The 21252-nt window shown below is 44.5% G+C and overlaps 1 protein-coding gene across 1 annotated transcript; it reads left to right on the plus strand.

The window, feature by feature from the left end:
* The first annotated feature begins 69 nt into the window (after positions 1-69).
* On the plus strand, positions 70-20864 carry LOC112235333 (probable ATP-dependent RNA helicase DDX41). Its single transcript, XM_042303535.1, has 17 exons — positions 70-975; positions 1326-1424; positions 1654-1804; positions 2010-2084; positions 3319-3379; positions 4381-4517; positions 5812-5884; positions 7523-7676; positions 8089-8225; positions 9032-9194; positions 11681-11812; positions 12579-12650; positions 16353-16449; positions 16628-16777; positions 17842-17913; positions 18342-18452; positions 20362-20864. Exons 1-17 carry the CDS (start codon positions 949-951, stop codon positions 20496-20498), a joined length of 1848 nt encoding a protein of 615 aa, XP_042159469.1. The 5' UTR covers positions 70-948; the 3' UTR covers positions 20499-20864.
* Positions 20865-21252: the final 388 nt, after the last annotated feature.

The following is a 21252-nucleotide window of genomic DNA, read 5'->3' on the forward strand; positions in this document are numbered from 1 at the left end:
AAAAATCAGGGTCCAAAGATGATAGATATACTGACAAGATTTACATGTCTCTTCGCCCTAACAATGGGAGTCGTTGTCCACGAAGCGGCACGGCGGGCACTCTAGTGGTGGGATACGTATCATTCTTGTAAACTTATTTTGAATATTCGATGACGGTGTGATGTCCACCGCCTGTATTCAATGTAGAGAAGCTACGTTTTACTATGCTCATGACATGCATCATCTGGAGATGTAACGCTTTTTATTATCTCAAAGTTGCCAGAATGTCATCATACTTTTTTATAAGTACACTCGTAAAAACTTAAGCATTTACGAAACGTCTATTCGATCAAATAAACCTCACGTAGCAAATAAGCCATTAATTTTTTGTTGTTGACCAAATTCGACACTCATTGACATCCAGACAAAAACTCCATGTTTGGTTGGGCGAAAAAAACGACATGCTGGATGGAGGGAAACAGATTGTCCACCGAGTTTTCTTCCTCTGTCGGACGTGCAGTCCGTCAAAACGAAGGTACTCCTTCAATATAAAGTTGTTGAAAATGTGTCAGTTTCACGACGTTGGAGTAATACCATTCTTCACCTATTTAAGACATTTGCTCAAATCTAGGTTGTGTCTTTATGTTTCGAGAAAATGAACAACTAAGGAATTATTTTTTTTCCACTTCTCTCATTGACTTCTCAAACTCCCTGGGGTTTGGTCTGTTCCCGGAAGTCTCGCGATATTGCGCCTGTGGATTTAGAAACTTTAGATTTTCCAAAACGTCTTTCACGCTGGTTCGATATGTCATTTCCTGCTCGCCGTACAGAAACAATCGAACTGCATCTTTAGTGTTTTCTTACAGCGCCAAACGTGGGGTATATTTTTCATGTATTTTGGGGAAATAAAGTTGTCCAAAAACAGCATTTAACAGGCTACAGTAGTAACCCATAACATAACACAATAAAATGGAGACAGAACACCGAACTAAAAAGGTAGGTGGTGTTCAATTTTATGGAAAACAAACCTAGCTAGCAGTGTTAGCACACTAGCTTGCTAGCTAGCTAGCAAAGATCCCGTTGTAACTGACCCATTCATAGACGCTAGGCTCCTTTAAATCACATTTTATTTGTCACTTACACATGGTTAGCAGGCAGATGTTAATGCGACTGTAGCGAAATGTTTTAGTAGCCAAATATGCCAATAATGAACTTACCCTATTCATCTGTGATGTAGCTTTGCATTTTGTTTGCAAACTGGAAAATCGTTTTGTTAGGCAGTTGAATAAACCATTTCACTTTTCCTTTTTGTAAAACATTTTTTGGGGTGTACTTTGTTTCCACAGAGATCCTATGGGGAGGAGGAGAAGTCCGGATCAGATCATCCATCTGAAGAGGATGACTATGTCCCATACGTACCTGTCAAAATCAGAAAGCATCAAATGGTAAGCACCCAGTCTCCCTCTCCCTTTCGTATTCATCCCCTGGAAGTGTCAGATTGTGTGTGTGTGTGTGTGTGTGTATATGAGCCTGTAGCTGACAGACATGGATTAGCTTTGACTGGGCAGCATCAGAATGTTTTGTACTGTAGATCCACCAAACACAATGACCCATAACTTTCCTCCCTCCATCTCTCCTTCCCAATCAACCCTGTCACTCTGTGCCCCCCCCCAGCAACTGAAGATGCTGCGTCTACGAGGGAAGGTGGTAGAGGAGGAGCAGAAGGATAGTGGAGGAGAGCAGAGAGATGAGGACGAGGGTCTGGGACCACGCTCTAACGTCTCCCTGCTGGATCAACACCAGGTTCTCAAGGAAAAGGCCGAAGGTAAGTGATACAGTGGCCGTTTGAAATTTGAATCATTTCACAGTTAGAATTGGAATGATCATTGTTCAGTGTGGTGAATTATGTTTTTTTTTGTCCATGGGTAGTAGAAAACAGAAGGTCAAACCAGTTATGGATTCTAAAATGTATAATGATCTTGAGTTGTCTTTTTGCTTAAATGCTAAAATGTGTCTGTTTATGTCCACAGCTCGTAAAGAGTCAGCCAAGGAGAAGCAGCTGAAAGAAGAACAGAAGATTCTGCAGAGTGTGGCAGAGGGAAGAGGTAAGAGATGTTACTGTACACACTGACCCTGTAGAGGGAAGAGATGTTACTGTACACACTGACCCTGTAGAGGGAAGAGATGTTACTGTTCATACTGACCCTGTAGAGGGAAGAGGTGAGAGATGTTACTGTACACACTGACCCTGTAGAGGGAAGAGATGTTACTGTACACACTGACCCTGTAGAGGGAAGAGATGTTACTGTTCATACTGACCCTGTAGAGGGAAGAGGTGAGAGATGTTACTGTACACACTGACCCTGTAGAGGGAAGAGATGTTACTGTACATACTGACCCTGTAGAGGGAAGAGGTGAGAGATGTTACTGTACACACTGACCCTGTAGAGGGAAGAGATGTTACTGTACACACTGACCCTGTAGAGGGAAGAGAGAGATGTTACTGTACACACTGACCATGTAGAGGGATGAGATGTTACTGTTCATACTGACCCTGTAGAGGGAAGAGATGTTACTGTACACACTGACCCTGTAGAGGGATGAGATGTTACTGTTCATACTGACCCTGTAGAGGGAAGAGGTGAGATGTTACTGTACACACTGACCCTGTAGAGGGAAGAGATGTTACTGTTCATACTGACCCTGTAGAGGGAAGAGGTAAGAGACTGTTACTGACCCTGTAGAGGGATGAGATGTTACTGTTCATACTGACCCTGTAGAGGGAAGAGATGTTACTGTACACACTGACCCTGTAGAGGGATGAGATGTTACTGTACACACTGACCCTGTAGAGGGAAGAGATGTTACTGTACACACTGACCCTGTAGAGGGAAGAGATGTTACTGTTCATACTGACCCTGTAGAGGGAAGAGATGTTACTGTACACACTGACCCTGTAGAGGGAAGAGATGTTACTGTTCATACTGACCCTGTAGAGGGAAGAGGTAAGAGGTGTTACTGTACATACTGACCCTGTAGAGGGAAGAGATGTTACTGTTCATACTGACCCTGTAGAGGGAAGAGATGTTACTGTACATACTGACCCTGTAGAGGGAAGAGGTGCGAGATGTTACTGTACACACTGACCCTGTAGAGGGAAGAGGTATTACTGTACATACTGACCCTGTACAGAGAAGAGATGTTACTGTACATACTGACCCTATCACTGTCAATGGGCCACTGATGTTCTAGTTCAGATTCACTTCAAGAGTGGACAACACGGGCTGTGTTGCAGGCTTTTATCCCAGTCCAGCTCTTAATCGTTTATTTCTCTTTCAGCTCTCATGTCGGTGAAGGAAATGGCCAAAGGCATCATCTATGATGATCCCATCAAAACAAGGTGTGAGTCCAGATTCTAGAGGGTGACTGATAAGGGGTTACTTTGTGGTAAATGACAGCGTTTTGACAGTTCCTACCACACACCAGAATAAGCTAAATCTGATGTGTTTCTGTGCTTGTTATTTGATGTGTTTCATGTCATGCTGAGTTAATATAGCATAACCTAACATGTGTAGTTCAGTTGGTTGACTCTGCGGTACATCCAGTAGCAATACATTCTGTACTGAACTAAAATAGAAACGCAACAATGGATCAATTTTTACTGAGTTACAGTTCATTTAAGGAAATCAGTCAATTGAAATACTTTAATTAGGCCCTAATCTATGGATTTCACATGACTGGAGACGGGCACAGACATGGGTGAACCTGTGAGAGCATAGGTCTATCCACTGGGGAGCCAGGCCCAGCCAATCAGAATGAGTTTTCTACACAAAAGGGCTTTTTTTTACTGACAAATACTCTTTAGCACCCCTCTCTCCCCCCTCTGATGATCCCATATGTGAAGAAGCCGGATGTGGAGGTCCTGGGCTGGTGTGGTTACATGTGGTCTGTGGTTGTGAGGCCGGTTGGATGTACTGCCAAATTCTCTAAAATGATGTTGGAGGCGGCTTATGGTAGAGAAATAAACATTAAATTATCTGGAAGCAGCTCTGTTGGACATTCCTGCAGTCATCATGCTAATTGCACGCTCCCTCAACTTGAGCCTTCAGCAGCATTCTGCTGTGTGACAAAACTGCACATTTTAGAGTGGCCTTTGTCCCCGGCACAAAGTGCACCTGTGTAATGATCATGATGTTCAATCAGCTTCTTTGATATGCCACACCTGTCAGGTGGATGTTAATAAATTTGAGAGAAATCAGCTTTATCTGCATCTGTAACATTTCTGGTATCTTTTATTTCCGTTCATGAAACATGGGACCAACACTTTACATGTTGTGTTTATATTTCTGTTAAGTGTAAAATCTACAGTAAAGATAAAGTTAATGTTGTTGTTTTATATAGTTGGTTGGCTCCACGGTACATCCTGAACATGCCCCCTGCGAGACACGACCGCGTCAGGAAGAAGTACCACATCCTGGTCGACGGTGACGGTATCCCTCCGCCGATCAAGAGCTTCAGGGAGATGAAGTTCCCACAGGGTGAGAGACACCAGACACACACACACTAAGTTCCCACAGGGTGAGAGACACACACACACTACGTTCCCACAGGGTGAGAGACACCAGACACACACACACATACTAAGTTCCCACAGGGTGAGAGACACCAAACACACACACACACATAAGTTCCCACAGGGTGAGAGACACCAAACACACACAAACTAAGTTCCCACAGGGTGAGAGACACCAGACACACACACACACACACACTAAGTTCCCACAGGGTGAGAGACACACCAGACACACACACACATACATTCCCACAGGGTGAGAGACACCAGACACACACACTAAGTTCCCACAGGGTGAGACACACCAGACACACACAAACACACTAAGTTCCCACAGGGTGAGAGACACCAAACACACACACACTACATTCCCACAGGGTGAGACACACCAGACACACACACACACACACTACGTTCCCACAGGGTGAGAGACACCAGACACACACATACACACACTACGTTCCCACAGGGTGAGACACACCAGACACACACACACACACACTACGTTCCCACAGGGTGAGAGACACACCAGACACACACACACACACTACGTTCCCACAGGGTGAGAGACACACCAGACACACACACACACTACGTTCCCACAGGGTGAGAGACACCAGACACACACACACACTACGTTCCCACAGGGTGAGAGACACACCAGACACACACACACACACACTACGTTCCCACAGGGTGAGAGACACACCAGACACACACACACACACACTACGTTCCCACAGGGTGAGAGACACCAGACACACACACACTACGTTCCCACAGGGTGAGAGACACACCAGACACACACACACACACTAACGTTCCCACAGGGTGAGAGACACCAGACACACACACACTACGTTCCCACAGGGTGAGACACACCAGACACACACACACACACACTACGTTCCCACAGGGTGAGAGACACACCAGACACACACACACACACACTACGTTCCCACAGGGTGAGAGACACCAGACACACACACACTACGTTCCCACAGGGTGAGAGACACACCAGACACACACACACACACACACTACGTTCCCACAGGGTGAGAGACACCAGACACACACACACTACGTTCCCACAGGGTGAGAGACACCAGACACACACGGACACGTTCAACTTTCATTAAAAACCTTATTATTTTCCATTTAGTTTTTTTTGTTAATAAAGTAGTGGTATGTTTTTGTAGTGGTTAAAAATGATTGACTAGTCATTCAGTCCCCAACCCTCTTTCACCATGTGTTTGCAGCCATCTTGAAAGGTCTGAAAAAGAAGGGAATTGTTCACCCTACACCCATTCAAATCCAGGGAATTCCAACCATGTAAGTACAGTAGTTAACCACTGATGAAGTTCCTTATGATGTCAACATGATTTCTGGCCGTACAAAGATATACGATGTTTAACTGGCTTCTCATTGGTTGTCTTCGCTTCTCTCTCCGTTACTGTAAAGCTCTAAAACAATTCTAGTAAAAAGGGCTATATCAATATGATGTGATTGGTTGGTTGGTTATATCAATACGATGTGATTGGTTGGTTGGCTATATCAATACGATGTGATTGGTTGGTTGGTTATATCAATACGATGTGGTTGGTTGGTTGGTTATATCAATACGATGTGATTGGTTGGTTGGTTATATCAATACGATGTGGTTGGTTGGTTGGTTATATCAATACGATGTGATTGGTTGGTTGGTTATATCAATACGATGTGGTTGGTTGGTTGGTTATATCAATACGATGTGATTGGTTGGTTGGTTATATCAATACGATGTGGTTGGTTGGTTGGTTATATCAATACGATGTGGTTGGTTGGTTGGTTATATCAATACGATGTGATTGGTTGGTTGGTTATATCAATATGATGTGATTGGTTGGTTGGTTATATCAATACGATGTGATTGGTTGGTTGGTTATATCAATATGATGCGGTTGGTTGGTTGGTTATATCAATACGATGTGATTGGTTGGTTGGCTATATCAATATGATGCGGTTGGTTGGTTGGTTATATCAATATGATGCGGTTGGTTGGTTGGTTATATCAATACGATGTGATTGGTTGGTTGGCTATATCAATATGATGTGATTGGTTGGTTGGTTATATCAATACGATGTGATTGGTTGGTTGGCTATATCAATATGATGTGATTGGTTGGTTGGTTATATCAATATGATGTGATTGGTTGGTTGGTTATATCAATATGATGTGATTGGTTGGTTGGTTATATCAATACGATGTGATTGGTTGGTTGGCTATATCAATATGATGTGATTGGTTGGTTGGTTGGTTATATCAATATGATGTGATTGGTTGGTTGGTTATATCAATGATGTGATTGGTTGGTTGGCTATATCAATATGATGTGATTGGTTGGTTGGTTATATCAATACGATGTGATTGGTTGGTTGGCTATATCAATATGATGTGATTGGTTGGTTGGTTATATCAATACGATGTGATTGGTTGGTTGGCTATATCAATATGATGTGGTTGGTTGGTTGGTTGGTTATATCAATATGATGTGGTTGGTTGGTTGGCTATATCAATACTATGTGATTGGTTGGTTGGTTGGTTGGCTATATCAATATGATGTGATTGGTTGGTTGGCTATATCAATATGATGTGATTGGTTGGTTGGTTATATCAATATGATGTGATTGGTTGGTTGGCTATATCAATATGATGTGATTGGTTGGTTGGTTATATCAATATGATGTGATTGGTTGGTTGGCTATATCAATACTATGTGATTGGTTGGTTGGTTATATCAATATGATGTGATTGGTTGGTTATATCAATACGATGTGATTGGTTGGTTGGCTATATCAATATGATGTGATTGGTTGGTTATATCAATACGATGTGATTGGTTGGTTGGTTATATCAATACGATGTGATTGGTTGGTTATATCAATGCGATATAATTGATTGGTTTCCTCTTTATCTCTGTATGTGTTCAGTCTCTCAGGCCGGGATATGATCGGTATCGCCTTCACAGGTTCAGGGAAGACTCTGGTGTTCACCCTCCCCATCATCATGTTCTCTCTGGAGCAAGAGAAGAAACTGCCCTTCTGTAAGAGTGAAGGGCCCTACGGTCTCATCATCTGTCCCTCAGTAAGTCCTTCACACTGTAATGTTATGATAGAGGTTAGAGACAAACCTTCTTTAAGAGTGAAGGACCCTGTACCCTGATCAGCTCCTGACTGCTTTCTCTTCCATAGAAGATTTGACTGGTGACCGATGAGGTTTCAAACCTGTGTTGGATTCTGATGTCCCTCTCCTCTCCCTACAGAGAGAGTTGGCTAAACAGACCCACACCATCATAGAATACTACTGTAATGTTTCTGATGTCCCTCTCCTCTCCCTACAGAGAGAGTTGGCTAAACAGACCCACAGCATCATAGAATACTACTGTAATGTTTCTGATGTCCCTCTCCTCTCCCTACAGAGAGAGTTGGCTAAACAGACCCACAGCATCATAGAATACTACTGTAATGATTCGGATGTCCCTCTCCTCTCCCTACAGAGAGAGTTGGCTAAACAGACCCACACCATCATAGAATACTACTGTAAGCTGTTGGAGGAAGAAGGGGCTCCACATATGAGATCAGTCCTCTGTATAGGAGGCATGTCTGTCAAAGACCAGATGGAGGTGGTCAAACAGTAAGTACTCTGAGCCAGTCAGCCAGTCAGCCAGTCAACTAGTCAGCCAGCCAGCCAGTCAACTAGTCAGCCAGTCAACTAGTCAGCCAGCTAGTCAACTAGTCAGCCAGCCAGTCAACTAGTCAGCCAGTCAGTCACCTCAGCCAGTCAACTAGTCAGCCAGTCAACTAGTCAGTAAGCTAGCCAGTCAGTCAGCTAGTCAGCCAGTCAACTAGTCAGTCAGCTAGCCAGTCAGAGGGTCCAGTCAGCTGCTTGTCAGCCAGTCAACTAGTCAGCCAGTCAACGAGTCAGTCAGTCAGCCAGCCAGTCAGCTGCTAGTCAGCCAGTCAACTAGTCAGCCAGTCAACTAGTCAACTAGTCAGTCAGCTAGTCAGCCAGTCAACTAGTCAGTCAGCTAGCCAGTCAGCTGCTAGTCAGCCAGTCAACTAGTCAGTCAGCCAGTCAACTAGTCAGTCAGCTAGTCAGCCAGTTAACTAGTCAGTCAGCTGCTAGTCAGCCAGTCAACTAGTCAGTCAGCCAGTCAGCTAGCCAGTCAGCCAGTCAACTAGTTAACTAGTCAGTCATCTAGTCAGCCAGTTAACTAGTCAGTCAGCTAGTCAACTAGTCAGTCAGCTAGCTAGTTAGCTGCTAGTCAACTAGTCAGTCAGCCAGTCAGCCAGTCAACTAGTCAGTCATCTAGTCAGCCAGTTAACTAGTCAGTCAGCTAGCTAGTCAGCTGCTAGTCAGCCAGTCAACTAGTCAGCCAGTCAGTCAGCTATGTGAGGGCCAGTTTGACCCCTGACCCTGTTGAACTCTGTGTTTTGTAGTGGTGTCCACATGATGGTGGCGACCCCCGGCCGTCTGATGGACCTGTTGCAGAAGAAGATGATCAGTCTGGATATCTGTCGTTATCTGGCTCTAGACGAGGCTGACCGAATGATAGACATGGGTTTCGAAGAAGACATCAGAACTATCTTCTCCTACTTTAAGGTGTGGATATAAACTGGTTTAAAGCAGTTGGATATAAACTGGTTTAAACCAGTTCTGGACACAAGGGGGCATTTTAACCACAGATCGCTCCTGAACACATCACAACATATCACTGTTTCTGTGTAGTGACGACTAGCGGTATGTTTTCTAACTGAACCAAACAGCAATGCTTTTAACATCACCCTTTATACCTCAACGAACCGGTACCCCCTGTATATAGCCTCCACATTGACTCTGTACCCCCCTGTATATAGCCTCCACATTGACTCTGTACCGGTACCCCCTGTATATAGCCTCCACATTGACTCTGTACCGGTACCCCCCTGTATATAGCCTCCACATTGACTCTGTACCGGTACCCCCTGTATATAGCCTCCACATTGACTCTGTACCCCCCCCTGTATATAGCCTCCACATTGACTCTGTACCGGTACCCCTGTATATAGCCTCCACATTAACTCTGTACCCCCCTGTATATAGCCTCCACATTAACTCTGTACCCCCTGTATATAGTCTCCACATTGACTCTGTACCGGTACCCCCTGTATATAGCCTCCACATTGACTCTGTACCGGTACCCCCTGAATATAGCCTCCACATTGACTCTGTACTGGTAGCCCCTGTATATAACCTCCACATTGACTCTGTACCGGTACCCCCTGTATATAGCCTCCACATTGACTCTGTACCAGTACTCCTGTATAAAGCCTCCACATTGACTCTGTACCAGTACCCCTGTATATAGCCTCCACATTGACTCTGTACTGGTAGCCCCTGTATATAACCTCCACATTGACTCTGTACCAGTACTCCTGTATATAGCCTCCACATTGACTCTGTACCAGTACCCCTGTATATAGCCTCCACATTGACTCTGTACCGGTACCCCCTGTATATAGCCTCCACATTGACTCTGTACCGGTACCCCTGTATATAGCCTCCACATTGACTCTGTACCAGTACCCCCTGTATATAGCCTCCACATTGACTCTGTACCAGTACCCCTGTATATAGCCTCCACATTGACTCTGTACTGGTACCCCCTGTATATAGCCTCCACATTGACTCTGTACCGGTACCCCCTGTATATAGCCTCCATATTGACTCTGTACCGTAACACCCTGTATATAGCCTCCACATTGACTCTGTACCAGTACCCCTGTATATAGCCTCCACATTAACTCTGTACCCCCTGTATATAGCCTCCACATTGACTCTGTACTGGTACCCCTGTATATAGCCTCCACATTGACTCTGTACCGTAACACCCTGTATATAGCCTCCACATTGACTCTGTACTGTAACACCCTGTATATAGCCTCCACATTGACTCTGTACCCCCCTGTATATAGCCTCCACATTGACTCTGTACCCCCCCTGTATATAGCCTCCACATTGACTCTGTACCCCCTGTATATAGCCTCCACATTGACTCTGTACCCCCCCTGTATATAGCCTCCACATTGACTCTGTACCTGGTAACACCCTGTATATAGCCTCCACATTAACTCTGTACCCCCTGTATATAGCCTCCACATTGACTCTGTACTGTACCCCTGTATATAGCCTCCACATTGACTCTGTACCGGTACCCCCTGAATATAGCCTCCACATTGAATCTGTACCGGTACCCCCTGAATATAGCCTCCACATTGAATCTGTACTGGTACCCCCTGTATATAGCCTCCACATTGACTCTGTACCCCCTGTATATAGCCTCCACATTGACTCTGTACCGGTACCCCCTGAATATAGCCTCCACATTGAATCTGTACCGGTACCCCCTGAATATAGCCTCCACATTGACTCTGTACCGGTACCCCCTGTATATAGCCTCCACATTGACTCTGTACCGGTACCCCCTGAATATAGCCTCCACATTGACTCTGTACCGGTACCCCCTGTATATAGCCTCCACATTGACTCTGTACCGGTACCCCCTGAATATAGCCTCCACATTGACTCTGTACCAGTACCCCCTGTATATAGCCTCCACATTGACTCTGTACCGGTACCCCTGAATATAGCCTCCACATTGACTCTGTACCGGTACCCCCTGTATATAGCCTCCACATTGACTCTGTACCGGTACCCCCTGTATATAGCCTCCACATTGACTCTGTACTGGTACCCCTGTATATAGCCTCCACATTGACTCTGTACCGGTACCCCCTGTATATAGCCTCCACATTGACTCTGTACCAGTACCCCCTGTATATAGCCTCCACATTGACTCTGTACCGGTACCCCCTGTATATAGCCTCCACATTGACTCTGTACTGGTACCCCCTGTATATAGCCTCCACATTGACTCTGTACCGGTACCCCCTGTATATAGCCTCGCTATTGTTATTTTACTGCTGCTCTTCAATTGCTCTTAAAATTATTTGTTACTTTTATTATATATTTACTTATATATTCTTTACACTGTAAGGTCTATCTATACCTGTTGTATTCAGCGCGTGTGAATTTGATTTGATTTGCAGGGCCAGAGACAAACTCTTCTGTTTAGTGCCACCATGCCGAAGAAGATCCAGAACTTTGCCAAGAGTGCCCTGGTCAAACCCATCACCATCAACGTGGGCCGGGCCGGCGCTGCCAGCCTGGACGTCATTCAGGTACAACACACCAGCAGAAAAATTATTGATCCGTCCCAAATACTGTAGCACTCTCTTCTCTATATCGTGCACTACCTGGTCTATAATGTTGTGCCCTGCCTGGTCTAAAGTAGTGCACTACCTGGTCTATAAAGTAGTGCACTACCTGGTCTATAAAGTAGTGCACTACCTGGTCTATAAAGTAGTGCACTACCTGGTCTATAAAGTAGTGCACTACCTGGTCTATAAAGTAGTGCACTACCTGGTCTATAAAGTAGTGCACTACCTGGCCTAAAGTAGTGCCCTGCCTGGCCTAAAGTAGTGCCCTGCCTGGCCTAAAGTAGTGCCCTGCCTGGCCTAAAGTAGTGCCCTGCCTGGCCTAAAGTAGTGCCCTGCCTGGCCTAAAGTAGTGCCCTGCCTGGCCTAAAGTAGTGACCTGGCCTGGCCCCTAAAGTAGTGCCCTGCCTGGCCTAAAGTAGTGCCCTGCCTGGTCTAAAGTAGTGCCCTGCCTGGTCTAAAGTAGTGCCCTGCCTGGTCTAAAGTAGTGCCCTGCCTGGTCTAAAGTAGTGCCCTGTCTAGCCTAAAGTAGTGCACTATATGGGGAGGAGGGTACAATTTGGGACGCACGATAATCACTTTCTTTAAAGCAGGTTTTCACAGGAATATCGTATATGAAATAGGTTTTGTGTACTTTTGCCAATGACTGCAAATGGACTTTCTGATGTGTATATATATATGACTATTAAAATGCTTACATTGATTGTTTTTACATTGTATTGAATTTCAGGAAGTGGAGTATGTGAAGGAAGAGGCTAAGATGGTTTACCTGCTAGAGTGTCTACAGAAGACGCCTCCTCCGGTTAGTAACAGCCCCTCCTCCGGTTAATAACAACCCCTCCTCCTCTGGTTAGTAACAGCCCCTCCTCCGGTTAATAACAGCCCCTCCTCCGGTTAATAACAGCCCCTCCTCCTCTGGTTAATAACAGCCCCTCCTCCTCTGGTTAGTAACAACCCCTCCTCCTCTGGTTAGTAACAACCCCTCCTCCTCTGGTTAGTAACAACCCCTCCTCCTCTGGTTAGTAACAACCCCTCCTCCTCTGGTTAGTAACAACCCCTCCTCCTCTGGTTAGTAACAACCCCTCCTCCTCTGGTTAGTAACAACCCCCTCTGGTTAGTAACAACCCCTCCTCTGGTTAGTAACAACCCCCCTCCTCTGGTTAGTAACAACCCCTCCTCCTCTGGTTAGTAACAACCCCTCCTCCTCTGGTTAGTAACAACCCCTCCTCCTCTGGTTAGTAACAACCCCTCCTCCTCTGGTTAGTAACAACCCCTCCTCCTCTGGTTAGTAACAACCCCTCCTCCTCTGGTTAGTAACAACCCCTCCTCCTCTGGTTAGTAACAACCCCTCCTCCTCTGGTTAGTAACAACCCCTCCTCCTCTGGTTAGTAACAAACTGGCTAATAACAACCTGACCTCTAGTTACATCTTTGTGTTTTGTAGGGTGTCCCTCTCCGAGTGGGTGAAAATGAGCTTTGGTGATGAAATTTCTCATCCTTATGTTATAAAATAACTTTTACCAAGACAAATATGATTATTCATGTTCTGAATAGTTCAGTGAGGTTGTTCCGTAACATATCATTTAACATTATGTACAGAAAGACTGATTTTGTAACCTAATACATCCGATGATAATTAGCACTCAGATCTGTTGACCGAATGGTGCAGCTTTCTCACACAAACTTTTGTCTTTGTTGTGGCGGTATCTTTTTTGTGGAGGTTGTCTTTTTTGTGGCCGTTGTCTTTCTTGTGACAGTTGTCTTTGTTGTGGCTGTTGTCTTTGTTCTGATGGTTGTGGCGGTTGTCTTTGTTGTGACGGTTGAGTAGGTTGTAATGGTTGTGGAGGTTGTCTTTGTTGTGACGGTTGTGGCGGTTGTCTTTGTTGTGACGCTTGTGTAGGTTGTCTTTGTTGTAACGGTTGTGGAGGTTGTCTTTGTTGTGGCGGTTGTCTTTGTTGTGACGCTTGTGTAGGTTGTCTTTGTTGTAACGGTTGTGGAGGTTGTCTTTGTTGTGGCGGTTGTCTTTGTTGTAACGGTTGTGGCGGTTGTCTTTGTTATAACGGTTGTGGCGGTTGTCTTTGTTGTAACGGTTGTGGCGGTTGTCTTGGTTCTGATGGTTGTGGCGGTTGTCTTGGTTGTGGCGGTTGTCTTTGTTGTGGCGGTTGTCTTTGTTGTGATGGTTGTGGCGGTTGTCTTGATTGTGGCGGTTGTGGCTGTTGTGACGGTTGTCTTTTTTGTGATGCTTGTGTAGGTTGTCTTTGTTGTAACGGTTGTGGAGGTTGTCTTTGTTGTGGCCGTTGTCTTTGTTGTAACGGTTGTGGAGGTTGTCTTTGTTGTGGCCGTTGTCTTTGTTGTGGCCGTTGTCTTTGTTGTGGCCGTTTGTCTTTGTTGTGGTCGTTGTCTTTGTTGTGGCCGTTGTCTTTGTTGTGGTCGTTGTCTTTGTTGTGGAGGTTGTCTTTGTTGTGGCCGTTGTCTTTGTTGTAACGGTTGTGGAGGTTGTCTTTGTTGTGGCCGTTGTCTTTGTTGTGGTCGTTGTCTTTGTTGTGGCCGTTGTCTTTGTTGTGGCCGTTGTCTTTGTTGTGGCCGTTGTCTTTGTTGTGGCCGTTGTCTTTGTTGTGGCCGTTGTCTTTGTTGTGGTCGTTGTCTTTGTTGTGGCCGTTGTCTTTGTTCTGACATGTCTATGTTGTTGAGGATATCTTTGATGTGGCGGTTGTCTATGTTGTGATGTTTGTGGCCGTTGTATTTGTTTTAATGTTGCGGCGGTTGTCTATGTTGCTGAGGTTGTCTATGTTGCTGAGGTTGTCTATGTTGCTGAGGTTGTCTATGTTGCTGAGGTTGTCTATGTTGCTGAGGTTGTCTATGTTGCTGAGGTTGTCTATGTTCTTTCCGCGGATCAAAAAAGCTAAGTGACCATAACACTGAATGAAATATAAAAGGCTTTGAGAATAGCAAGCTTGCGGTACGCTCAGTGCCGTGATACCCTTGTTTTAAAAAATAAATGCATATTCTAAAGTGCTACATGTCATGTCTCAAAAACTAGATCTATCTTACATCATTATTGCTTCCAGAAGAAAGCTTACGGTAAAGTAAGCCTGTCAGGTAGCCTCCATTCTCTCACAGCATCCAGCCTAGCTGAGGTGATGCTGTGCCTGTCAGGTAGCCTTCATTCTCACACAGCATCCAGCCTAGCTGAGGTGATGCTGTGCCTGTCAGGTAGCCTCCATTCTCACACAGCATCCAGCCTAGCTGAGGTGATGCTGTGCCTGTCAGGTAGCCTCCATTCTCTCACAGCATCCAGCCTAGCTGAGGTGATGCTGTGCCTGTCAGGTAGCCTCCATTCTCTCACAGCATCCAGCCTAGGTGAGGTGATGCTGTGCCTGTCAGGTAGCCTCCATTCTCTCACAGCATCCAGCCTGTGTGTCTAGTTACAGAATTGACTTTTACTAATTTACTTCTGGTTAGTACTCTACCACATGACATGGTAATGACTTATACTAGTTAACTTTCTGTTTCCACGCTGGTTAGTCAGTAGATGGGTGAAACACAGTACTCTCTAAAGGTAGAGGTCAACCGCAGTACTCTCTAAAGGTAGAGGTCAACCGCAGTACTCTCTAAAGGTAGAGGTCAACCGCAGTACTCTCTAAGGGTAGAGGTCAACCGCAGTACTCTCTAAAGGTAGAGGTCAACCGCAGTACTCTCTAAAGGTAGAGGTCAACCGCAGTACTCTCTAAAGGTAGAGGTCAACCGCAGTACTCTCTAAAGGTAGAGGTCAACCGCAGTACTCTCTAAAGGTAGAGGTCAACCGCAGTACTCTCTAAAGGTAGAGGTCAACCGCAGTACTCTCTAAAGGTAGAGGTCAACCGCAGTACTCTTTAAAGGTAGAGGTCAACCGCAGTACTGAAGGTAGAGGTCAACCGCAGTACTCTCTAAAGGTAGAGGTCAACCGCAGTACTCTCTAAAGGTAGAGGTCAACCGCAGTACTAATTATAGGTAAAGAGGTCTGTACTGCCCGTTTGACCTTTAGTTAGTACGGTCTGTTTGACCTTTAGTTCTGTTTCCTCTCTAGCCCAGGACAAGGCCATGTTAATATACTAAATGTGTGTGTTGTTTATTCAGAAGGTAAGATGGTAGTGTTGTTGTGTGTTTAATCAGAAGGTAAGATGGTAGTGTTGTTGTGTTTTTAATCAGATGGTAAGATGGTAGTGTTGTTGTGTGTTTAATCAGATGGTAAGATGGTAGTGTTGTTGTGTTTTAATCAGAAGGTAAGATGGTAGTGTTGTTGTGTGTTTAATCAGATGGTAAGATGGTAGTGTTGTTGTGTGTTTAATCAGATGGTAAGATGGTAGTGTTGTTGTGTGTTTAATCAGATGGTAAGATGGTAGTGTTGTGTTTAATCAGATGGTAAGACGGTAGTGTTGTTGTGTGTTTAATCACAAGGTAAGATGGTAGTGTTGTTGTGTGTTTAATCAGAAGGTAAGATGGTAGTGTTGTTCTCTGTCACCCAGGTGTTGATGTTTGCTGAGAAGAAAGCAGACGTGGACGCCATTCATGAATATCTCCTGCTAAAAGGAGTGGAGGCTGTGGCTATCCACGGAGGAAAAGGTAAGATCACTAAACCCCCCCTTAGTTTTCCTACCTCAACCACTAGTCCCCTGCCCTTAACATGTGCCCTAGTGCTGAAAGGAGTGGAGGAAATGGTAAGTGTAAAACCCCTTCTCTTCCTGCTGGGACTACCTAAATAGGGGTGCTATTTCACTCCCACTCTGCTATGTGTTTCCAGACCAGGAGGAGCGTACCAAGGCCATCGAGGCCTTTAAGGAAGGGAAGAAGGATGTTTTGGTAGCTACTGATGTCGCGTCTAAAGGTCTGGACTTCCCTGCTATACAGCACGTGGTCAACTATGATATGCCAGAGGAGATAGAGAACTATGGTAAGACTTTACATCTCAATTAATCAACTGGGGTTTTTTTTACATTACATTTTGGTCATTTGGCAGAACAATCTTATCCAGAGCAATTTACAGTCAGAAATCAATATGATTTGATCAAGGCCCTTTTTCATCAGCAGTTACCACAATGTGCTTCAGAGTAACCTGGTCTAGAGGGAGAGTAACCTGGTCTAGAGAGAGAGTAACCTGGTCCAGAGAGAGAGTAACCTGGTCCAGAGAGAGAGTAACCTGGTCTAGAGAGAGAGTAACCTGGTCTAGAGAGAGAGTAACCTGGTCTAGAGAGAGAGTAACCTGGTCTAGAGAGAGAGTAACCTGGTCTAGAGAGAGAGAGTAACCTGGCCTAGAGGGAGAGAGTAACCTGGCCTAGAGGGAGAGTAACCTGGCCTAGAGGGAGAGTAACCTGGCCTAGAGGGAGAGTAACCTGGCCTAGAGGAGAGAGTAACCTGGCCTAGAGAGAGAGAGTAACCTGGTCCCTGGTCTAGAGAGAGAGAGTAACCTGGTCTAGAGAGAGAGAGTAACCTGGTCTAGAGAGAGAGAGAGTAACCTGGTCTAGAGAGAGAGTAACCTGGTCTAGAGAGAGGTCTAGAGAGAGAGAGTAACCTGGTCTAGAGAGAGAGAGTAACCTGGTCTAGAGAGAGAGAGAGTAACCTGGTCTAGAGAGAGAGAGAGTAACCTGGCCTAGACCTGGTCTAGAGAGAGAGAGAGTAACCTGGTCTAGAGAGAGAGTAACCTGGTCTAGAGAGAGTAACCTGGTCTAGAGAGAGAGAGAGAGTAACCTGGCCTAGAGAGAGAGAGAGAGTAACCTGGCCTAGAGAGAGAGAGAGAGTAACCTGGCCTAGAGAGAGAGAGAGTAACCTGGTCTAGAGAGAGAGAGTAACCTGGCCTAGAGGGAGAGTACATGTTACCCCATTTCTTCTCATGTTAATCTGCTCATATCTCCCCTCTAGTGCATGTTATTGGTACCCCTAAATCTCATGTATTCCTTCTCTATAATCAGACTCATCCACCGACTGACTAAAAAAACAGTGTGTTGTTGTTTGTTCCAGTCCACAGGATTGGTCGAACCGGTCGATCAGGGAAGACTGGGATCGCCACCACTTTCATCAACAAAGGCTGTGGTAAGAAACGAGCCCCCACTTGATTCCTTAACATTTAGCCATCATGTTGGTTTCCGCTGCATGTTCTGGGGTCTGTATCCATGTATCATGTTCTGGGGTCTGTATCCATGTATCATGTCCTGGGGTCTGTATCCATGTATCATGTTCTGGGGGTCTGTATCCATGTATCATGTCCTGGGGTCTGTATCCATGGCTGTTGTATCAGATGCCCCTTAAAACAGATTTGTAGAGAGAACACCTGTCTAATGCCCTGGGTTGTAATTCCATTAAGATACTTAAATAACTTTCTTTTTTTTAAATTTTTTTACACAATAATTTGCAACAGAAAATACAAATGATGCTCGGATAAGTCCAGGTAGTTCCTCGCTATTGCAGTCCTTTTCTTTTGGTTCTTATTGTTCACAACCCTGAAATCTTCCCTCCTGTAGATGAGTCGGTGCTGATGGATCTGAAGGCCCTGCTGATAGAAGCCAAGCAGAAGGTTCCTCCTGTTCTCCAGGTCCTACAGACAGGAGACGAGACCATGCTGGATATCGGAGGTAACGCGCACTATCCTGGTCTCTTTCTGCTACTTTACTATCCTTCCTTTCTCTCTCTCTCGATACATATATAGATATACACACACGCACATATATACAATTGAAGTCAGAAGTTTACATACATTAGCCAAATACATTTAAACTCAGTTTTTCACAATTCCTGACATTTAATCTGAATAAAAATTCCCTGTTTTAGGTCAGTTAGGATCACCACTTTATTTTAAGAATGTGAAATGTCAGAATAATAGTCGAGAGAGTTATTTATTTCAGCTTTTATTTCTTTCATCCCATTCCCAGTGGGTCAGAAGTTCACATACACTCAATTAGTATTTGGTAGCATTGCCTTTAAATAGTTTAACTTGGGTCAAACGTTTCGGTGAGCCTTCCACAAGCTTCCCACAATAAGTTTGGTGAATTTTGGCCCATTCCTCCTGACAGAGTTGGTGTAACCAAGTCAGGTTTGTAGGCCTCCTTGCTCGCACACACTTTTTCATTTCTGCCCAGAAATGTTCTATAGGATTGAGGTCAGGGCTTTGTGATGGCCACTCCAATACCTTGACTTTGTTGTCCTTAAGCCATTTTGCCACAACTTTGGAAGTATGCTTGGGGTCATTGTCCATTTGGAAGACCCATTTGTGACCAAGCTTTAACTTCCTGACTAATGTCTTGAGATGTTGCTTCAATATATCCACGTAATTTTCAGTCCTCATGATGCCATCTATTTTGTGAGCTGCACCAGTCCCTCCTGCAGCAAAGCACCGCCACAACATGATGCTGCTACCTCCGTGCTTCACGGTTGGGATGGTGTTCTTCGGTTTGCAAGTCTCCCTCTTTTTCCTCCAAACATAACGATGGTCATTATGGCCAAACAGTTCTATTTTTGTTTCATCAGACCAGAGGACATTTCTCCAAAAAGTACGATCTTTGTCCCCATGTGCAGTTGCAAACCGTAGTCTGGCTCTTTTATGGCGGGTTTGGAGCAGCGGCCTCTTCCTTGCTGAGCGGCCTTTCAGGTTATGTCGATATAGGACTCATTTTACTGTGGATATAGATACTTTTGTATCTGTTTCCTCCAGCATCTTCACAAGGTCCTTTGCTGTTGTTCTGGGATTGATTTGCACTTTTCGCACCAAAGTACGTTCATCTCTAGGAGACAGAACGCGTCTCCTTCCTGAGCGTTATGACGGCTGCGTGGTACCATGGTGTTTATACTTGTGTACTATTGTTTGTACTATTGTTTGTACAGATGAACGTGGTACCTTCAGGAATTTGGAAATTGCTCCCAAGGATGAACCGGACTTGTGGAGGTCTACAATTTATTTTCTGAGGTCTTGGCTGATTTCCTTTGATTCTCCCATGATGTCAAGCAAAGAGGCACTGAGTTTGAAATACATCCACAGTTACACCTCCAATTGACTCAAACGATGTCAATTAGCTTATCAGAAGCTTCTAAAGCCATGACATCATTTTCTGGAATTTTCCAAGCTGTTTAAAGGCACAGTCAACTTAGTGCATGTAATCTTCTGACCCACTGGAATTGTGATACAGTTAACAATTGTTGGAAAAATCACTTGTCATGCACAAAGTAGATGTCCTAACCGACTTGCCAAAACTATAGTTTGTTAACAAGAAATTTGTGAGGTGTTGAAAAACGAGTTTTAATGACTCCAACATAAGTGGATGTGAACTTCCCGACTTCTACTGTTTGTGTTTCTCTTTCTGTTCATATATTTCTATCGCTTCTGCTGCTTCTCTGTCACTCATTTCTCCTTTTCTATTCACAGAAGTTACTATTTAAAATTAAAAGCTTATTGCTGTAACTATGATTTTAATAGCCCAGATGTCTGCCATCTCTTGGTTCCTCCTCCATTCTAACCTACCTGTTGTTTTTCTTGCTACTGTTCCCCAGGAGAGAGAGGCTGTACATTCTGCGGTGGTCTTGGTCATCGTATCACAGACTGTCCCAAACTGGAGGCCATGCAGACCAAACAGGTCACCAATATCGGACGGAAAGACTACCTGGCACACAGCTCCATGGACTTCTGAATTTACATCACGGAATACTGTCACCTACTGAATGCTGTGCCTGGTTTGTTTTGCCAGGTACAATGGGGACCAATTTGGATTGTCCCAAGTGCACGTCAAATAGTATTTGACATATGGTTTTGACCCAGCAGGTTGCTATACATGGCTGTGTGAGACTGGCATGGCTGTGATGGCCTTGTTTCTCAGAGAATTGAGGAAGTAACATGTATTTGTCTTGTCTCTGGGGCTGATAAGATAAAGACAGAATTGCTCTGTATGTATAAAAGGTTGACCTATTTTTGTGCAACTCACTTATTTCTTATCTGTTTTGTATTATACATTTAATTACATTTCTCTGCAACGTTAATAAATCAATTTTACGATCCACATCAGACTTTCCACTGGTGCTCATTTTTATGGACGATGGAACGATTTAGTAACTTCGGTCTGTAGAAATATGTGTTGAAATACCACGGTCTTCGATAGAATTACTCTCAGAAAGGGAAGTGTGAGTGTCTTTCGTAACCATGGTGAACACGATAAGAATTTTTAGATCATTACTAAGAACGAGTTTAATCATCTCAGTACGATCTGTTTTAATTTATCAAATATATTTACTTGTTTATTTTTCGCATGTCTTTCTGGTGATGCATGTAATAAAAAAAAAATGTAAAGTCAGATGGAGAGAAAAAAGAGTATCTTTCTCTGGATAATGACGTGTTGTAGAGAGGAAGGAAGGGAAGCCTAGACCACTTGCTACTGCTGATCTGCAGGT

Source organism: Oncorhynchus tshawytscha, linkage group LG21 (assembly GCF_018296145.1).
Source record: "Oncorhynchus tshawytscha isolate Ot180627B linkage group LG21, Otsh_v2.0, whole genome shotgun sequence".
Taxonomy (NCBI): domain Eukaryota; kingdom Metazoa; phylum Chordata; class Actinopteri; order Salmoniformes; family Salmonidae; genus Oncorhynchus; species Oncorhynchus tshawytscha.

Coding starts and splice junctions, on each gene's coding strand:
- LOC112235333 (XM_042303535.1), top strand. CDS start 949: ATGGAGACAGAACACCGAACTAAAAAG. Junction 1,805..2,009: donor TCTCAAGGAAAAGGCCGAAG/GTAAGTGATACA, acceptor TTATGTCCACAG/CTCGTAAAGAGTCAGCCAAG. Junction 8,226..9,031: donor CAGATGGAGGTGGTCAAACA/GTAAGTACTCTG, acceptor TGTGTTTTGTAG/TGGTGTCCACATGATGGTGG.